We start from the raw sequence: 15,045 nt of genomic DNA on the forward strand, positions 1-15,045 counted from the left end.
GAGATTCCCAACTCTTTCAACATCGCACATCCGCTGATTTTATCCTTGATGCGTGCTCAATTCCAGAACTATGGAATAGTACTGCTTAAATTGGGAAAAAAAACTTGCCTTTTCTTCACTTTTTACATTGACATTTTCCTTCTGTCCCTTTAATTTAAAACATGCGTGGACAAGAATTTCAAATCTAACACAATGATGTTTTCCTATATTTGAAATTATTGTCTCATCCAATTGTCACTATGCCAACAACAAAAGATGTTATGCAAAAACATTTTTCCAAAACACAGTTTAGAAACGCTTCCACACATGCGCGCGGGTCACACTTACTTTCATGAGCTCCCACAGTCCCACATCACGCCCTAAAATGGATAACAAGTTTTAAAATAAAAGGACGACTAACTGGAACATAGAATGCCACATAAAAATTGAACCATGACACATGGCTTGACTCGAATACAGCTGCCATAATCAGCAGGGAGGGTAGAGGAACTAGGAAGGAGGGAAAGACCTTGCAAAATACAGTATACGGTCTAGGCTATTCTTTTCCTGGAGTATACAACATACATTGGATCAGTTCGTCCTGGACTAGGAGATATATCAACTGCCTGCAGGCAAAAAATAAAAATATTTGTTTTGTCATGGGAAGTCGAGGAATATTTATAAGCAGATCAAGATGGTTGCTTTCGATTCCTTTCAACTGCTCCCTCCCTCCCAAATTGCCTCCCAAATTGTAGGTTGTTTTGACTTTTTAAGGTTCATAGTTTTTTCTGTTGATATAGTTATATGTTATGTTTAGATACGTAGCAAAATCTATGAATCTAGAAAAATCAAACGATTCATAATTTGAAATGGAAGGAGTAGCTTGGAACATGCATGCCCACGCAGCGAAATAAAAATAAAAATAAGCATCATTTTAGAAGTCGATGATTCGTCTTTGTCTTTTTTAGGGGATGCATACCTGTGGAGGCTCAAAATCTCCAGCATAATGAAAGTAAGCACCGACTATCCAAGCATGATCAGCATCACCAGTTGATGTCCATATAGATATAGCTTTTGTCCAAAAGCACCGATTTGAAAAGCTATATCCAAAGTTAGAACTTGAATTTAGGATCATTTACCACTAAAATATGGTAATGCATACTCTGTTATCCAAAAGTTGTTCTTATAAATGGTATGTGTCATTCTGGACAGCATGCATGTTACCTCATTATGGCAAGGCCGGCTGGCTTCAGTATTCGCTGCATCTCCTTAAAAACATCTATGGGTTTTGTCAAGTAGTCTACACTAACCTACTAGCAAAGAAGTGTTACTATCAGATAATGTAAACAATCTTAGGGCTCCGATTTGCAGTATATATAATACTTTGCATTAAGCATATATATAATTTCTTCTTTTAACAATGTGATATGGAAGACACAATACCACATTGGTGATAACATCGAAAGTGTTATCTTCAAAAGGAAGCTTTGGGTTCACATTGAGGTCTTGCACGACATACTCGGTCAATACCTATTGTCATAAGTAAACAACAAAAAGGCTGTGTTAAAATAGCAAAGCAACTAAAAGGAAGTACCATTTCCTGACTCATAAACTACAAAAAGGTGCATACCGCGTATCTGTAATCATTTTACCTTATCTCAACGTAAAGTTACCGACTAAACTCCCACTTTACTGCATATAAGACACATGTTTGCAGTGTGTAAAATAAAATCATCAATTTTAGAACTCATATTAATATTTAAACATTTGTAGGCCAATACTATCGTCGAAGGAAATTAAAAGTACATGCAAATTGTACTTTATAGAGCTCTGTTTTGATATTTAGCGAGACTGATTGTCAACAACTCTTTATTTTCCTTTTGACTAGCAACTAAGGATTAACTTGTAAAATTAGTGAACTAACATGTCTTCTTGAGCAACACAAGTAATTTTCTTACTCTCCATAAAGTGTGTGGCTGCTAAAAAAAATAGGAAAATTAAGTGAATAAGATCAAGCCTGACACACTGAACTATAATAGAAGCATTCCATGCATTAAATTTACCCAAAATGTACTAATTTAGTCAGTACGTAATACCGAGTTCCTTTTGAGTTCATCTTCATTCAGACCCATCCCCACAATCTTCTCCTGTTTGTACCCGGGAGGATAGTGGCTCACCTTCATAATGTGCATAATGTAAGAAACTTTGTAGTGGCACATAGAACAGAAGTGGTGTTGCATTTTTTTTAAAAAAAATCCTACCCAGCTGCTGCACATGTCCAGAATGGCCACCCCAGGGGTATTACTTGGAGGAAGAACTTCAGAGTAGTACTCTGTGAGAGCCCGGATTGCTTGGTCGTCAATGTGAGTGACAAAACGGGGAACCGAGTAGAACAAAGTATCTGATGATCTGCCCATGTAATCAAAATGTATAGTTCAATTCGCAAATAAATAATTTTATCGTTCAAGAAACCACCATTTGCCGGAAATTTCTCAACATAGTTGTTAATTACGCTAAAAGCAAGCGGTACTGAATTTCCAAACAGGTTATAGTGTCAGATATAGTGACTACTAGTGATAGCAACAACAAGGCCTGATGCCAGCAGGTTATGTGCTCTGAAGGACTGAAGCTTACTCGTCGAAGCGGCTGAAGTCCTCAGGCTTAAAAGGAAACTCATCGGGCCACTCCACATTCTTCAAAATCTACAGTAGATTCCCATTAATCAGGTGCGAGAACCAAAACTAGTACAGAATTATGGAAATATTTTGAAAATGAAAAGGAGGAAAATGAAACAGAGCCAGAAATGGCAGCGCCTAAAAACCTGCTCGACTGGGGAAACCCCTTGCCTCGGCCGCGCTCCTGCAACGAAGGAACGGGACGAGGTGCCGCCGGAGGCCATGCGGGCGACCTGGTCGATGACGGTGGCGCCGAGGCCGAGGAAGACGCGCCGCGGCCGCGCCGCCTGCGGTGGCACGGGAGCGCGGCGAGCGCAGGGGGCGGCGGCGCAGGCGCGGAGCCTTCTAGGCTGCGGCCTTCTCAGCGCGAGGAGAAGGCGGGGCCGTGGCGCGAGGGTGGCCATGGACTCCTGCCGAGACGAACGGCGGCCGTAGTGCGTTGAGTAACGCGACGCGAGGCCGCCGAGCGTCATGTCCGCGCGCCAAGGCCTCGGGGCGTCGTGGCGCCACGCGCGTCGCAGGACTGCAGGAGCGCAGACACATCTCGGATTTCTAGATTGGTCGTTTCGTTGTCCATCGGCTCCGTATTTCGCTGTCATGCGGGTCCACGATTTCAGTGACGGTGCGAGAAAGCTTCCTGGTACTTCCGTGAGATGAATTTCGAATTCCACCGCACCAGTCCACCGATGTTCTTCTTTCTTTCCTTTCGAAAGAAAAACGAAAAAATCTATTTTACTCTTCTCACCTATTTATTTTATCCACTTAACCCCCTAAGCAAAATTTAGGTTCACTTTACTCCCCCAAACTATTTCATTTGGTCCAATCTACCCCCTAATTAGATTTCTCTTTTTTTCACGTACAAATTGAATTTTAATTTCAGATTTTGTCAGTTGACTTATAACAGGATGCTCCATGTTAAAAAATATATATTAGAACCGTACAGTTTTGTATACCTAAGATCAATTTTGTATTAAATATTTCTAACCTATGAGAATAACCATGAAAAAATTTTAGTATAATCTAACATAAAGCATTATGTTTCGTATATGCTCACAAAATCTGAACTCAAAATTCAACTCATACACGAAGAAACAAAAAAGAGAAATCAAATTAGAGGTATATTGGACCAAATAAAATAGTTCAGGAGAGTAAAGTGAGCCAAAACTTTATTCGGAGGTTAAGCGGATAAAATGGATAGGTGAGGGGAGTAAAATGGACTTGAGGGAGTAAAATGAACTTTTTAAAAAAAAAATGTTCTTCCTTCTTCTCCTAATCACCTAAGTAACCTCCGTTAAACTATGGTGTAACTATTTTCAAAGTAATGTCAAAGTAAGATTAAATGTATATATTCAGAAATTTGGTTGTTTTTAGGCCCGAAAGCCTTCTTACATGCCCGCACGGCAGACAAAACACGTTGACAAAAAGCCCGTCCAAGGAGGTGTTTGGATCCTGAAGCTAAAATTTAATTCGTGTCACATCAAATACTTGGAGGCTAATTAGGAGGACTAAATATGAGTTAATTATAAAATTAATTACACAGATGGAGGCTAAATAGCCAGATGAATCTATTAAGCCTAATTAATCCATCATTAACAAATGGTTACTGTAGCACATTGTCAAATCATGGACTAATTAGGCTTAATAGATTCATCTCGCCATTTAGCCTCCATCTGTGCAATGGGTTTCGTAAATAGTCTATGTTTAATACTTCGAATTAGTATCTAAATATTTGATGTGACAGGAACTAAAGTTTAGCCCGGGATCCAAACACGCCCTGAGCTGCTAATAGAGCCTGCTCATGCTACCTAGCACAAACTTGCATAACCATCAACATTCGGAATTTCGGATAGCACACATTTTGGACGGCATAATCATCCACTTACGTAACGAGAGAGTAATTAAGCTTCTTCCTCCGTAAGTGAAATTAAGTGTTTTGTTTGATGACTTCGATCTATACCCTTCATGTAAAAATTTCTGATGTTTTTTTAGATAAGAATGTACTTAATTAATCATATTAGTTGAATTAGATTTAAAAAATATTTTGGACATCAACATGGCTCCAAAGATGACTAGAACCATCAATTTCTATGAAAATAAAGAATTGCTAACAAGCAAAGATAAGTAAGTTAAACGTTATGAAAGTAATTTTCATGATAAATTTCGCAAAATCTGTCTTATATAGTTAACCTGCATAAATTCTTTACGCATAAAGTGAAACCCACTTGCAGCCTTTAAACTTGTGTCATCTTGATTTATGAACGCTGAATTTTTCAAATTAGGACCTTAAATTTGTTAAAATGTTCGATTCGTCAGCATCTTTAACATGCCCAAAAGAACCACGCGTGAGATCAGCAGATGGGGGTACTTTTGGATCGGACACATTAATTAAACCTAGATGGTATATTTAACAAGTTCAAAAACACCCATGTGCAGCTTCAAAAATTCATAGACTTGGATGGCACTTCATGACAAGTTGAAGAACCACCAGTGCACTGTACTCTACAAAAATTTCTATCTTTTGGCCACTTGTGCTTGATTGCATGCCAGGCAGTCGAAAAACATTAGATAAAGCCCATTTGAGTTGGTTGTAGAGTCTGATCAGGCAACATAACCAGCAAAGTCCAGAGAGCAATCAGCTTGGATGCAGACCGCGATCCCATCTGACAAGAAAACTAAACAATATATTATCCAACCAGCAACCATAATGGGCTCGCAGTCAGCATTTCACTGCTGCCATTTTCTAAGATGGGTCAATTTGACTATTCTTATTACTCCCTTGTCCTTCACGAGGCATATGGTTTTCTATGTCCCTTGTTGTTTTCCTCGTGATACTTTTATGTTCTAACGAGAACAATAAGAAGATGACAGCTTAAATGTAGTTTGGTACTCACCAAAAAGGATTTATCTGAAAATTAATGCAAGAACTGCAAGGGCAGAGATATTCTCTATCTTAACAAGGATTACCACAATCACATTGTTCCATTGTTTGTAGAATCTACTACCCCCGGTCCATTATTTTTATGTCTCACGCATAGGGATTCTGGCCTACAATCAGTTCTGTTTGCTCGTCAGAAGCGTCAGATACAATGAATTGGAGGTAGTAGTAGCTAAGAAAGGGCATTAGTTATGGATTATATATAATCAAGAACAGGCCGGTTAATGCCCACCATTATATCATTCCGTGCAGTTCAGGTCGACCCCACCAAGAAAGTCCATAAAGCGATCGGTCATGTGTTTGAGACTTGCAAGGAAGAGGAACCCGCGCGTGCATGATTGGATGACCAATGCTAGGGACCAGACACAGGTCCCATGGTACGTGATGCAGCCGCAGCTGCATTATTGATCCGATTTCTATCAGTCATAAGCTACTATATGGAGTGCAAATCATGCAAAGTTCCAAAGATAACAGTTTTTTTTAACAAACCGCACGGGATAGTGCGAGTTTCTATTGATATAGCAGAAAATACAAGACTACGATCCTAGGAGGCCATAGTCAGGAGAATGAAAAGAAAAGAAAAATAAACAAGACTTGCCCTGTTGGATTGGGACGTCAATGTGGGTAATCACTCAACTCTACACCTCCAAAACCCGATCGGTTGGATTGGACATCAACACGGCCGTACCACTCCACTCCACAACGGCGGCAGAACTAAAGGCTTACCGCGGCGCTCACCAACATTCTCACACTCATGTAGTCGCCGAAACCTCCGAGCGTGACCCCTCGTCGATAGGAAACCGAGAGGAACAGACCGCACACCGAGAAGGCCACCGCCATGCGGGACCCATCGTCGTAGTGGCATTGCAACACCACACTCCACCCGATAAAGTGATACCACCAAATCCGGACCTCTCGCTGGCTCCCTCGTAGCCACCACCACGATAACACAAACGCACGGGGGTCTCACCACACCCGCTGTTGGACTCCACTTCGCTCTCGTCGCCTCGAAGAAACACCGCGCGCGGGGGCCTCGCCACATCTGCCATAGTACTCCATGTCGCGGATCCGTTTCTTATGTCGCCATCAGAATGGTGAGCAATGTTGCCCCGCTTCCCAAGATCTCCATCAAACAGCCAAACCACTGCCGCAAGTCGACTTCGCCTCATTGCTCCACCCCCGCACATAGCCTTCGCCGCTGTGCCAGCATGCCAAAGAAGTCGCTTGCGCCGTCTTCCGACGCTGTACCGCACCGAAGTAGCCATAATGCTGAGCAACCAGCCGCAATCCGCTGCAAGTCTAGTCATCCCACGATGTCGTTACTGCACGCGCCGTACTCCGATGCAGCCCACGCCACATTGACAGTTGCCAAGCAATGCTAGCTGCCGCAGTCCGCTGCAAGCAGCCAAACCTGACAAACATGCGACAACCCCTGGTCGTCATCATAACTGCGATCGCCTCCACGTGAGCTCGTCAACCCCCGTCAAGCTTGCCATCCTGCACATGTCGTCTTGCCACGCCGCAAATCCGTCGTGGCGGGACCAACGACGTCACCAACAATGCCACAAGCCGAGTTGGGTCTCTAGAGACGATACCTCCAAGGAGGGGACGACGCTAATGGCACCGTCGTCGCTTGTCCAGAATATGAACAGGGTTTTCACCCAGAGAGCCCCGTGCAACAAGGATGGGGCTCCAACATGACGCCCCTGACGGGGAGAACGACGCCCTAGGCCCGCCGCCATCACCACTAGCAAGATTGCTGGCAAAGGCTTTCGCTCGGAGCATCCCATCCCTAGCATTGCACACACACAGCCCGGCACTCCCAAGACCACAACCATGGAAGCCCTTCTGGGGCAGCACCGCCGTCGTGCCTCCTCGCGCCACGCATAGACCACTCATGGCTGCGCTACCATGACGCCTCCAAACCACATATGCACATGGTTGCTGCCGCGCACGGTCCGCCCAGGTGTCCACCGCGCCGCGGCTGCCAGGCGCCTTAGCTGCCATAGCCAGGCCGCTTGCGCCCAACGCCGCATGGCCTCCTCCGTGCGCATCCTCCTTCTAGACTTTGCCTCCCAGGCGCAGCGCCATCGCTCCTGCACGTCGCCGCCTCCGCGGCCTCCCAGCCATGCCGCCGCCGCCACCAGCCACACGACCGCGCCTCTCCCGCGTGTGCAACGGGCGCTCGCACCCTCACGTACCACCTCCACGTGCCCAGCAACCGGCCTCCTCCCGCTCGTGCGCTGCCATGCTGTTGCTACACTGTCGCCGGTGCGCCTTGGCGGCCCGCACCGGACTCCGCCTGCCCCACGTCGAAATGCTGGCGAGCAAGCCAACCGCGATGCCATCCGCCCGAGCCTTGCACCGACTCGCGTGCCATCGCCGTCGACCCCCTCCCGGCCACTGGGGAGAGTGTTGCCCAGGTCAACCACGCGCGCGACCCCTACCGCACCAAAACAGGAGCCGAGCTCGTCGACCCTACCGGCTAGGACACCGCGTCATACCCCCACCACGCGCGAGCTGCTCCAGACTCAAGGGCCGCAGATCCAGGCAGGGGGGTGTCGAATCCGACCGCAGTGGGGCTGGATCTGCAGCCCCGACCACCAAGCTGAGCGGCCCCTCCACAGGTCGCATCCTGCGTGCTAGACTTTCACCATTGGTTGGGAAGAAGAAAATGGCCTGCCGCTGCCTTTTTTGCCCTCCGCCGGGTGTCCGGCGTCAAGCTCCGGTGTTGGCAGGTCTGGGAGTAGGTGGGGAGGGCCTAGCGGCGAGGAATTCGTATGCCGCCCGGGAGAGCGCTCGAAAAGATGGTTACCATGACATCCCAAAGATAACATTAGGACTAAAGATAACAGTAGGACACGGGAAGAGGAGAACGTGAAGCAAAGGGATGCGCAGCTCGCAAGGCAAGTATGCTTTGTTTCATGGAAAATAACTCTGTTATTTATTTAATACGGCTATTTTATCTTGTCATTCTTCGTTGATTTTTTTTTTCCAACAATACACATGACAATAGAAGAACACTAAATCTCTCTGAACAAGTACTCAAGTAGGACCCAGCTCCCAGTCCTGCTGGCCAATAACCCAGCGCCACGTGGAATTAACAGCTCATCCAACTTCACAGGATTTGTTTTCTCATCTTATTCTCGAATCATTTTTTATGAACATTATCTCGATCCCATCTCACGTCCTGCCCTCCCACCGCCACAAGTGGTCCAGACGGGGCTCATCACGCATCGGACGGCCTGTAGTTGTACACGTGGAGACTGGCATGTGGGGACACGGCGTCCAGGAAGATCCTGGCCGTCGCCTCCTGCGCCACCGCCGCCCGCTCCTTCTCCACGAGCGCCGCCGCCACAACATCCCCGGCGGGGCCTCCTCCGGCTGCCACCATCGCAATGATGGCCGCCTGGACGGGGCCCAGCGTCGGGTTGTAGGCCGCGGACTCCAGGCAGCCCCCGGCGTAGATCCTGCCGTCGCCGTCCGCCACCGCGAACCCCGACGGGCACTCGCTGTACGGCGCGTGCGCCGCCCGCGCGGCCGCCTCCGCGGCCTCCCTCAGGCGCGCCTCCAGGTCGCCGGCGGCGAAGCCATTGGCGACCGCGGGGACGGGGTCGCCCAGGGGGTTGCCGTGCTTCTCGAGGACGAGGGGCACATCTTCTGGGAGGAGGTCGTGGGGCCCGAAGGGGCGGAGGAGGAGGGACGCGACCGTGCGCCACTCAGGCGCGCAGCCTTCCTCGGCGTCCGAGGTCACGAGGATCTGGATGCCGGAGGCGCCGCGGATCTCCTGGAGGAACTGGCGGCAGTGGCCGCAGGGCATGTGGGAGACGGCGACGGCGCTCAGCGCGGACTCCCCCGCGGCGGCGGCGTTGGCGACGAGGAACTGCTCTGCGTGGACGGAGTGGCACAGCGGGAGGCCGCGGAACTCGAGGTTGACCCCGACGTAGACGCGGCCGCTGGCGCCCAGCCCCACGGCGCCGACGGGGAACCGCGAGATCGGGGCGATCGCCCGCTTCATCGCGGACGGCACCAGCAGCGGCAGCAGGTCCTGCACGGTGGCCACGCCGGCAGCCGCCGCGGCGCGCTTGGCCTCCTCCGCGCTCATGACGAACCCCGTCAGCTCCACCGCTGCGGCAGCGGCCTCCGGCCTCGGCGACACCTGCTCCTCCCCCATTGCTCAGATCCGACTCTAACTAGACTATTAGTAAATGATCCGCTACCTCCTAATCGCGTTTAGCCTCCTAACGAGGAATTGCGTGGACGCTTCCTCGAAGTGTGGAGGAGAAGAGAGGAGAGGAGAAGGGGGGGCTCTACTGGCTGTGGTGCGAGGCTATTTATAAAGGACGCAAGTGTCTCGTTATTTCTTTTTCGATTTTTTTTCCCCTTCTGCGCTCTGCTTTGGAAACGAAAGCGATGGACGCTGACAAATGGTCACCGCAAGGTTGCATTCGACGTGTCACAGTGCAATCTGACAACCTCGCCACGTTGGGAGCCCAAGTGATATGGTTGCCAGATGACGATAAATTGGTTTTAGACAGGCCCAGCAACCTGAAGCCACCCATTCCTGACAGGAGCGAAAGATAATTGGGAAAGTGTTTCTAATTACCGGTCAGTTTTGACCAATGATATGGTTCTCATACAATACGATACGATCCAAACGATGATCCATCCTCTACTGCTACCCAGCCTGTGCCCCACCAGAAATGCACGGCTCTACTTGACGGCGTCGCTTTCGCGGCCCTTTCCTCGCGAACGAATGAATCTGAGCGGCTCTTGGGAGCCTGGACGTTGATGGAGCGGTTTTGGCACGTACCACCGATACTGAACCAGCCGGGTCTCAATTATACGCACTTGTTAATGGTGTTTATCGATGTGCCGTTTGGTTGGCGGCCAGCGGCCTCGTGTGATTCACGTTCCGGCGACTAAATTATTGTTGCCGCGACGATAATGCAGGCCATTGTGTGTGACTTGTGAGGCCCGTCCATCGCGTCCAGACTCCGAGCAGAGCAGATCCGATCGCGGTGCCGTCTCTCGCCGTCGCGTGCGAGATCCGACCAGCTCCTTGCGACGAAAACGATGCCGTGAGGCAGACGAGTCGGTGGTGCCTGCGGACTCCGGCTCACTACTAGCTACCGGAATAATTAGCAATGCGATTAGTGCCTCCCGGTTGACGAGACGGGAAACGTGCTCTGCTAATCAAGCGAGCGAACGACAGGGATGGCTTCGTCTGGGGAGCGTCCGGCCGTGACGCTACGCTAGTGGGATGGGATCGGCTTGTGGTCACTGGTCAGACGGTGTGCTCCGACACCGAGCCTCCGAGTTAGGCCGTGGCATTGAACTCGAGGGCTCTTTGTGGCACCCGCGCCTTCGCCGTGGAGGGCGCGCGCGCGCTTCAAAGCAAAAGGCGACGCGACAGGGACCCCTCGACCCCTCCTCGGCACACAGAGAGAAAAAGCCCAGTGAGGCGTGCATCGGACTCGCACTGAGATGACGGAGGAAAAGGCCCGTCCAGAGCAAGCGAGCACGTAGCCGGACGTGGATTTGCGGCGGCACCAGACCGGCTCGCCGGGCGGCGAGGTTGCTTAGCCCGGTGCGCAAAGGGAGCGCACCAAAAGCAACGGCCAGCGGCGCCCCGTGTCTGGAAACGGTGGTGCGTACGTGCTGCCACTGCGGTTCGTGGTTAAGTGCCCAGCACTGCAGCAGACCAACGCGTTTCTACTGTCTAGGCAATCACAAATTCACAATGCCAGAACGGTGCCTGGATTTGGATTGGTTGGTGGTTGCACGGCTGACAGCTGTACTGGCTACTTTGTTTGGATTGGAGGTGTACTTGGCTGCTTCCGTAGGTGTGAGCTGTGACCTGCCTGGGATCACAAGACTACAAGAGGAGGCGGGAGCTGATGCTACTTGTTCCAGAACAGCTACTCCTGTAGATGTCTTATAGTAGAAGAAGCAAAAAGAAAAATCCCTTTCATGGTAATGATGTTTGGACAGTACTATTCTGATAGATTGAGATCGACTTCGGGACAGCTGAATAATGGTTTTTGAGTTGAAGTGTTTATTTAATAGCCCACTATACGACCCTTTTCTTGAACAAGTAAAGAATTGATCGTGATATCTATCAATAGTTGTTGGGGTCAAGTTCAATCATTTCTCAGAAATGTCCACTGAACTGGTGGGGAAAAGAAGGAAATAAATAAAGGTAGGGAGGAGGAAAATGAGTGGAAGAGCAACTAGTGGTTTAACATAATCCCAACCAAGAATAAATTTCTATTTCTTCTCCTTTTTTGCTTCCCTTCAGCTTTCGCGACGCAATCAAGTTTTAATCAGCGGACAAGTCATTTCAGAGGGCGATACCCAATTCCTATCTTCAGTTCCGTAGCTGTCAACGACAGTGTTAATTTCGTTTTAGCTTCCTCCATTTGTCGGTTGTCATGTAGTGATAGTGTGGTACAGCAATTCCCAACAAAATTCCTTTAGCAGGTTAGCACTTGCTGAATGTCAAATTTTTCACAAATCACCTTGAACTTGTAGTAGTATATTAGTGAATGACAGAAGGCACCCACGAATTATACATACATAGCGATTTTTTTTTATAGACGCAATATAAAACAAATACATTTTGGTGTATGCATATATGCGTCATCCTTGTAATAATCGAAAAAAGTATTAAATTGGTTACGCGAACAGAGTTCCGCAAAAGTTAAATTTTCGTGGCGCATTTGATGTCCCATCCGAAGGTTGGTCTATCCAGAAACCCATGTGCTGCTTGTATCAGAATCACAATTTGATCGCCACGCGATTCCTTTGCTAGCTTTTCTTAATGCTTTCCCTCCCGCGGACATCGGATCCTGCCTGATTCCTCAAGTGGCCTGGCCTGGGCCAACGAAGGAGTAAGGACTACTACTTGAGGCGGAGGGGTTGCGTTGCGTCGTGCATCGAGCATGCGTGCTCATCGAGACAGGGAGACGGGATCGCACAAAAATATTCATGCTTATCTGCGCTAAGAACCGTTCCCCTCGCTGCGCTGGATAAGTTCTTGCTCTCAACTTGATTCTATCCTCTTTCTCTACCTCTTTCCCTGGTGACCTTGGATTTCATGCTTCCGACAAAGGGTTAATGATGATTCGCCGATCGGCTAAGCACGCCGCGTTCACCGGCACTTCAGCCTGCCGTGCCCCGTGCCGCGCCGTGTTGCCGTGTTCCCCATCTCGAGCCAGTCTCACAAAAAACTTGGCAGGACCGCCCGCGGCCTTGCGAGTTCCGGCTGTGTTCGACTCAAGACCCGCAGCGCAGACGTCACACGGAGGAAGGGGAACGGAGGAGCTGACCATGTGAGGAACAGCGGCAGGCGGCAGCAGGAGAAATGACTTGCTGATGCTTTGACGGATGGCGGCTGACGCGGCGCCGCAAGCCCGCAAGGGTACGAGATTCCCAGACCAGACGCGAGGCGCGAGACGGCATCTCGGATCAAACGCCCCCGCGCGCGGCGCGGCCACTGATCCGTCAGAAAAGATGTCGCCGTACCGACCAGTTGCACGTATCTTATCCGCCGGCAAATCATGTTCTGATGCGGCGGCGGGCGGCGGCTTCTCTCGGGCCAAGAACCCGCCGTCCTCCTCACAGTCGCTGCAGGCTCCGCGCCACGCCGTCACACCGGCCACCGGGTGCGACCGCATTGTATCCGGACGAACAAGAACAGGTGAGAGATTCTGGGCTCGTGATGCGCCCTGGCCGGGGCTGATCCATTCCTGTGATCTTGTAGCTGCCGCGGTACGGTCAGTATGGCGCATCCGTCATCTATGGTCTTGTTTAGTTGGCCAAATTGGGAGGTGAATTATTGTTCAAATATTGACTAATTAGGCTCAAAAGATTCGTCTCGCAAAGAACAACAAAACTGTGCAATTAGTTTTTAATTTCGTCTACATTTAGTACTCCATGCATGTACCGTAAGTTTGATGTGATAGGGAATCTTCTTTTTGCATAATGTCAAAGTTGGGAGTTGGGAGGTTTGCGGTCTTGCCCCTATGTCAGCGCCCAAATCACGCAACTCTCTGGCGTGTCCTTGTTTCCTCTTTGCGGTCTTGCCTGCTCTGCTTTGTATGACAGCCGGACAGCTCTGAGCCTCTGAATCCAGTGCAGTACAGCGCGTTCAAGAAGCCAACAGCCAAGGAGTGGGACAAAGTTTTTTCAACCAACATTTTTACTTCCTCCGTTCCGTTTCAAATTATAGGTCGTTTTAGCTTTTTTATTCACTAGTCCATCAACCCATGCTCCCGCACGGGCTAATATTTTTAAAAGCTATTGTATTTAGAAATTATTTAGAAATTAAACTCTAGCTAATAATCAAAATTGTTTAATTACTACTCTCTTATTTTTCAATACTTCAACATAATACTTATATAGATATGTACCTATCTTTATCCAGTTGTGATTGATTTTGAATTAATAATTACTCTATATACTTTTTCATCTATATTCATACTTTTTCTATTTTGTATCACACCTCCAATCCTCCATACATTACGTTTAGCATACAAATCAATATTTATCATTGATTCCTCATATACTTGTATAAATGGTCTAAATGGTGGCACTCATCATGTGTATATACTTTAAATTAGTATTTTTATATTAACAATGACATAAATAGGTAATTTAGAATCATATATTACTTTATTTTTTGACATTTCTGTATGATGCACATGAAGATAATTAGATTAAGATTTAGGTGTTTACTTTAGGTTATTTTTAATAACGATATTCGTGGGTAACATAAATAAAATTTTTAATGACATTTTAAGTTATGCTTTATAATGATGTGTATTACTAAATTGGATGAATATTATGGGGTTACTTTAGATTATTTTTTATAATAGCTGAGCTCGATAATTTAGATATAGATTTAGAGCTCATTTTTGAATATTTTCACAATGACAGTGGTGGGTAACTTTTTAGAAAATATAATAGATCAATGGCTATGATTATTAGAGTTTACATGATTGGTGTTTGATATTTTTTAATTTTTATGAGAATTTGTCTCTTTTTTTCTAACTTGTCTTGTGGTTAGAAAATATAATATATCTCTTTTTTCTAGCTTGTCTAGTGGGAACTAATGCAGAGTCTCCAATGGAACAAAATAAGACTACATTGCTAAAAAAACTATTACCATAAGCTACCTCTCGTTTGTTAAATATTCAAACATAATACTTATGTAGATATATACTTAATATCTTTATCTAATTATGATAGATTTTAGTTAGTAATTACTCTATAATATTTTCATCCACATTGATAATCTTTAACTTTTCACTTTGCATCACAGGTATGCGCTTGAATTTGTTTAATGAACCCTAATTTTGAGATACAATTTTAGCATAGAAATTTATATTCTCATCACTTTATATCCTTATAAATGGTGACACACATCATACGTAAAGACCTTGATTATTATAT

At 47.3% G+C, this 15,045-nt stretch overlaps 2 protein-coding genes across 2 annotated transcripts; both read right to left on the minus strand.

Moving 5' to 3' along the window:
* Positions 1 to 287: 287 nt before the first annotated feature.
* Positions 288 to 3,142, minus strand: LOC117854899 (uncharacterized). Its single transcript, XM_034737163.2, has 8 exons — positions 2,801 to 3,142; positions 2,614 to 2,681; positions 2,241 to 2,388; positions 2,076 to 2,156; positions 1,423 to 1,509; positions 1,204 to 1,289; positions 959 to 1,079; positions 288 to 605 (listed from the first exon to the last, which is right to left on the minus strand). Exons 1-8 carry the CDS (start codon positions 3,125 to 3,127, stop codon positions 531 to 533), a joined length of 993 nt encoding a protein of 330 aa, XP_034593054.1. The 5' UTR covers positions 3,128 to 3,142; the 3' UTR covers positions 288 to 530.
* Positions 3,143 to 8,480: 5,338 nt separating this feature from the next.
* Positions 8,481 to 9,913, minus strand: LOC117854615 (cytidine deaminase 1). The gene has a single exon (XM_034736843.2). The coding sequence runs from the start codon at positions 9,761 to 9,763 to the stop codon at positions 8,819 to 8,821; it is 945 nt and encodes a 314-aa protein (XP_034592734.1). The 5' UTR covers positions 9,764 to 9,913; the 3' UTR covers positions 8,481 to 8,818.
* Between the last annotated feature and the right edge of the window lie 5,132 nt (positions 9,914 to 15,045).

The sequence above is a fragment of the Setaria viridis genome, chromosome 5 (genome assembly GCF_005286985.2).
Source record: "Setaria viridis chromosome 5, Setaria_viridis_v4.0, whole genome shotgun sequence".
Classification (NCBI taxonomy): Eukaryota; Viridiplantae; Streptophyta; class Magnoliopsida; order Poales; family Poaceae; genus Setaria; species Setaria viridis.

Coding starts and splice junctions, on each gene's coding strand:
- LOC117854899 (XM_034737163.2), bottom strand. CDS start 3,127: ATGACGCTCGGCGGCCTCGCGTCGCGTTACTCAACGCACTACGGCCGC. Junction 2,389..2,613: donor GACTTCAGCCGCTTCGACGA/GTAAGCTTCAGT, acceptor TTACATGGGCAG/ATCATCAGATACTTTGTTCT. Junction 2,157..2,240: donor TGGACATGTGCAGCAGCTGG/GTAGGATTTTTT, acceptor CACATTATGAAG/GTGAGCCACTATCCTCCCGG.
- LOC117854615 (XM_034736843.2), bottom strand. CDS start 9,763: ATGGGGGAGGAGCAGGTGTCGCCGAGGCCGGAGGCCGCTGCCGCAGCG.